This window comes from Buceros rhinoceros, unplaced genomic scaffold (assembly GCF_000710305.1).
Source record: "Buceros rhinoceros silvestris isolate BGI_N320 unplaced genomic scaffold, ASM71030v1 scaffold11419, whole genome shotgun sequence".
Lineage (NCBI taxonomy): Eukaryota > Metazoa > Chordata > Aves > Bucerotiformes > Bucerotidae > Buceros > Buceros rhinoceros.
Genome location: NW_010430950.1, coordinates 29,544 through 30,540, shown reverse-complemented (window position 1 = coordinate 30,540; position 997 = coordinate 29,544). Strand labels below are relative to the sequence as shown.

Below are 997 nucleotides of genomic sequence, written 5' to 3'. Positions count from 1 at the left end.
GGGTGTCCTGCGGGGGAGCCGCAGGAAGGCCTCGGACCCCCTGCTCATTGCAGACTGCCTGAGACAAACCCAGGCAGTGCCGGCTGATGGCACCGGAGGGCAGTGCCCAGATTTCTAGCGCCCAGAGTGCGGGACGTGCTCCTGAGCTGTGCTGCTTGTGTGTCCCTGCAGGGAGTACCATGATGATAGTGACGGAGTACATGGGGAATGGCGAGCTGGACTCTTTTCTCAGGGTGAGTGCTGGGAGCTGGTGCTAAGTCCTGGGGTCTGCCACCCGCTCGGGCTCTGCTGGCCCAAGAAATGCCCCCTTCAACTGGGCATTTCTCACCTCTGCCTTTTCCTCCTCTGTTTTACAGAAGCACGAGGGACAGTTCACGGCCACCCAGCTCATCTGCATGTTGCAGGGGATTGCCTCTGGCATGAAGTACCTGGCAGAAATGGGGTACACACACAAAAGCCTTGCTGCCCACAAAGTCCTTGTGAACAGCAGCCTGGCTTGCAAAATAACTGGCTTCAGACGACCACAAGAAGACAAAATGGAGACCATCTTCTCCACCATGGTAAGCTGCATTTCCAAGCTCTGTTGTCGACATTCCCTGATACTGGGGTCCAGTGGGTCCCAGTGGGCAGCCGCAGGAAGGCCTCGGACACCCTGCTCATTGCAGACTGCCTGAGACAAACCCGGGCAGTGCTGGGTTTATCTCAGCTGACAGAACGGCCACAAAACCTGTGCAGAGGTGGATCTCCCTGGGTGCAGCGCACGGCCGTGGCCAAGAGCTGGGGCCTGGCGTCACTGGAGAGGTTTGCAGCTGCTCTGAATGCTGAGCGAGGACTGGGTCCAAAGCCAGCCAGCTTCTGCCAGCGCGGTTAATAAGTCATTCAGCAATCCTGCTCCAGAACCAGCATTGTTCCTAGGTGCTCATTTCCTTCCTCATGAACACGGGCTCTGCCCCTTCACAGCTTCTTTCTCAGCTGGAAATCAATGTGTTTAGCCAGG

General features: G+C 57.4%; 1 protein-coding gene across 1 annotated transcript in view; it reads left to right on the top strand.

Moving 5' to 3' along the window:
- The window catches only part of EPHA10 (EPH receptor A10), a gene marked incomplete at its 5' end in the record, with an annotated part of 4,992 nt that overhangs the window by 758 nt on the left and 3,237 nt on the right, over positions 1-997 (top strand). Inside the window, 2 exons of the mRNA XM_010143233.1 lie at positions 172-233; positions 357-560. Coding sequence (XP_010141535.1) covers positions 172-233; positions 357-560 — 266 coding nt within the window. The remainder of the gene's footprint in view (positions 1-171; positions 234-356; positions 561-997) is intronic.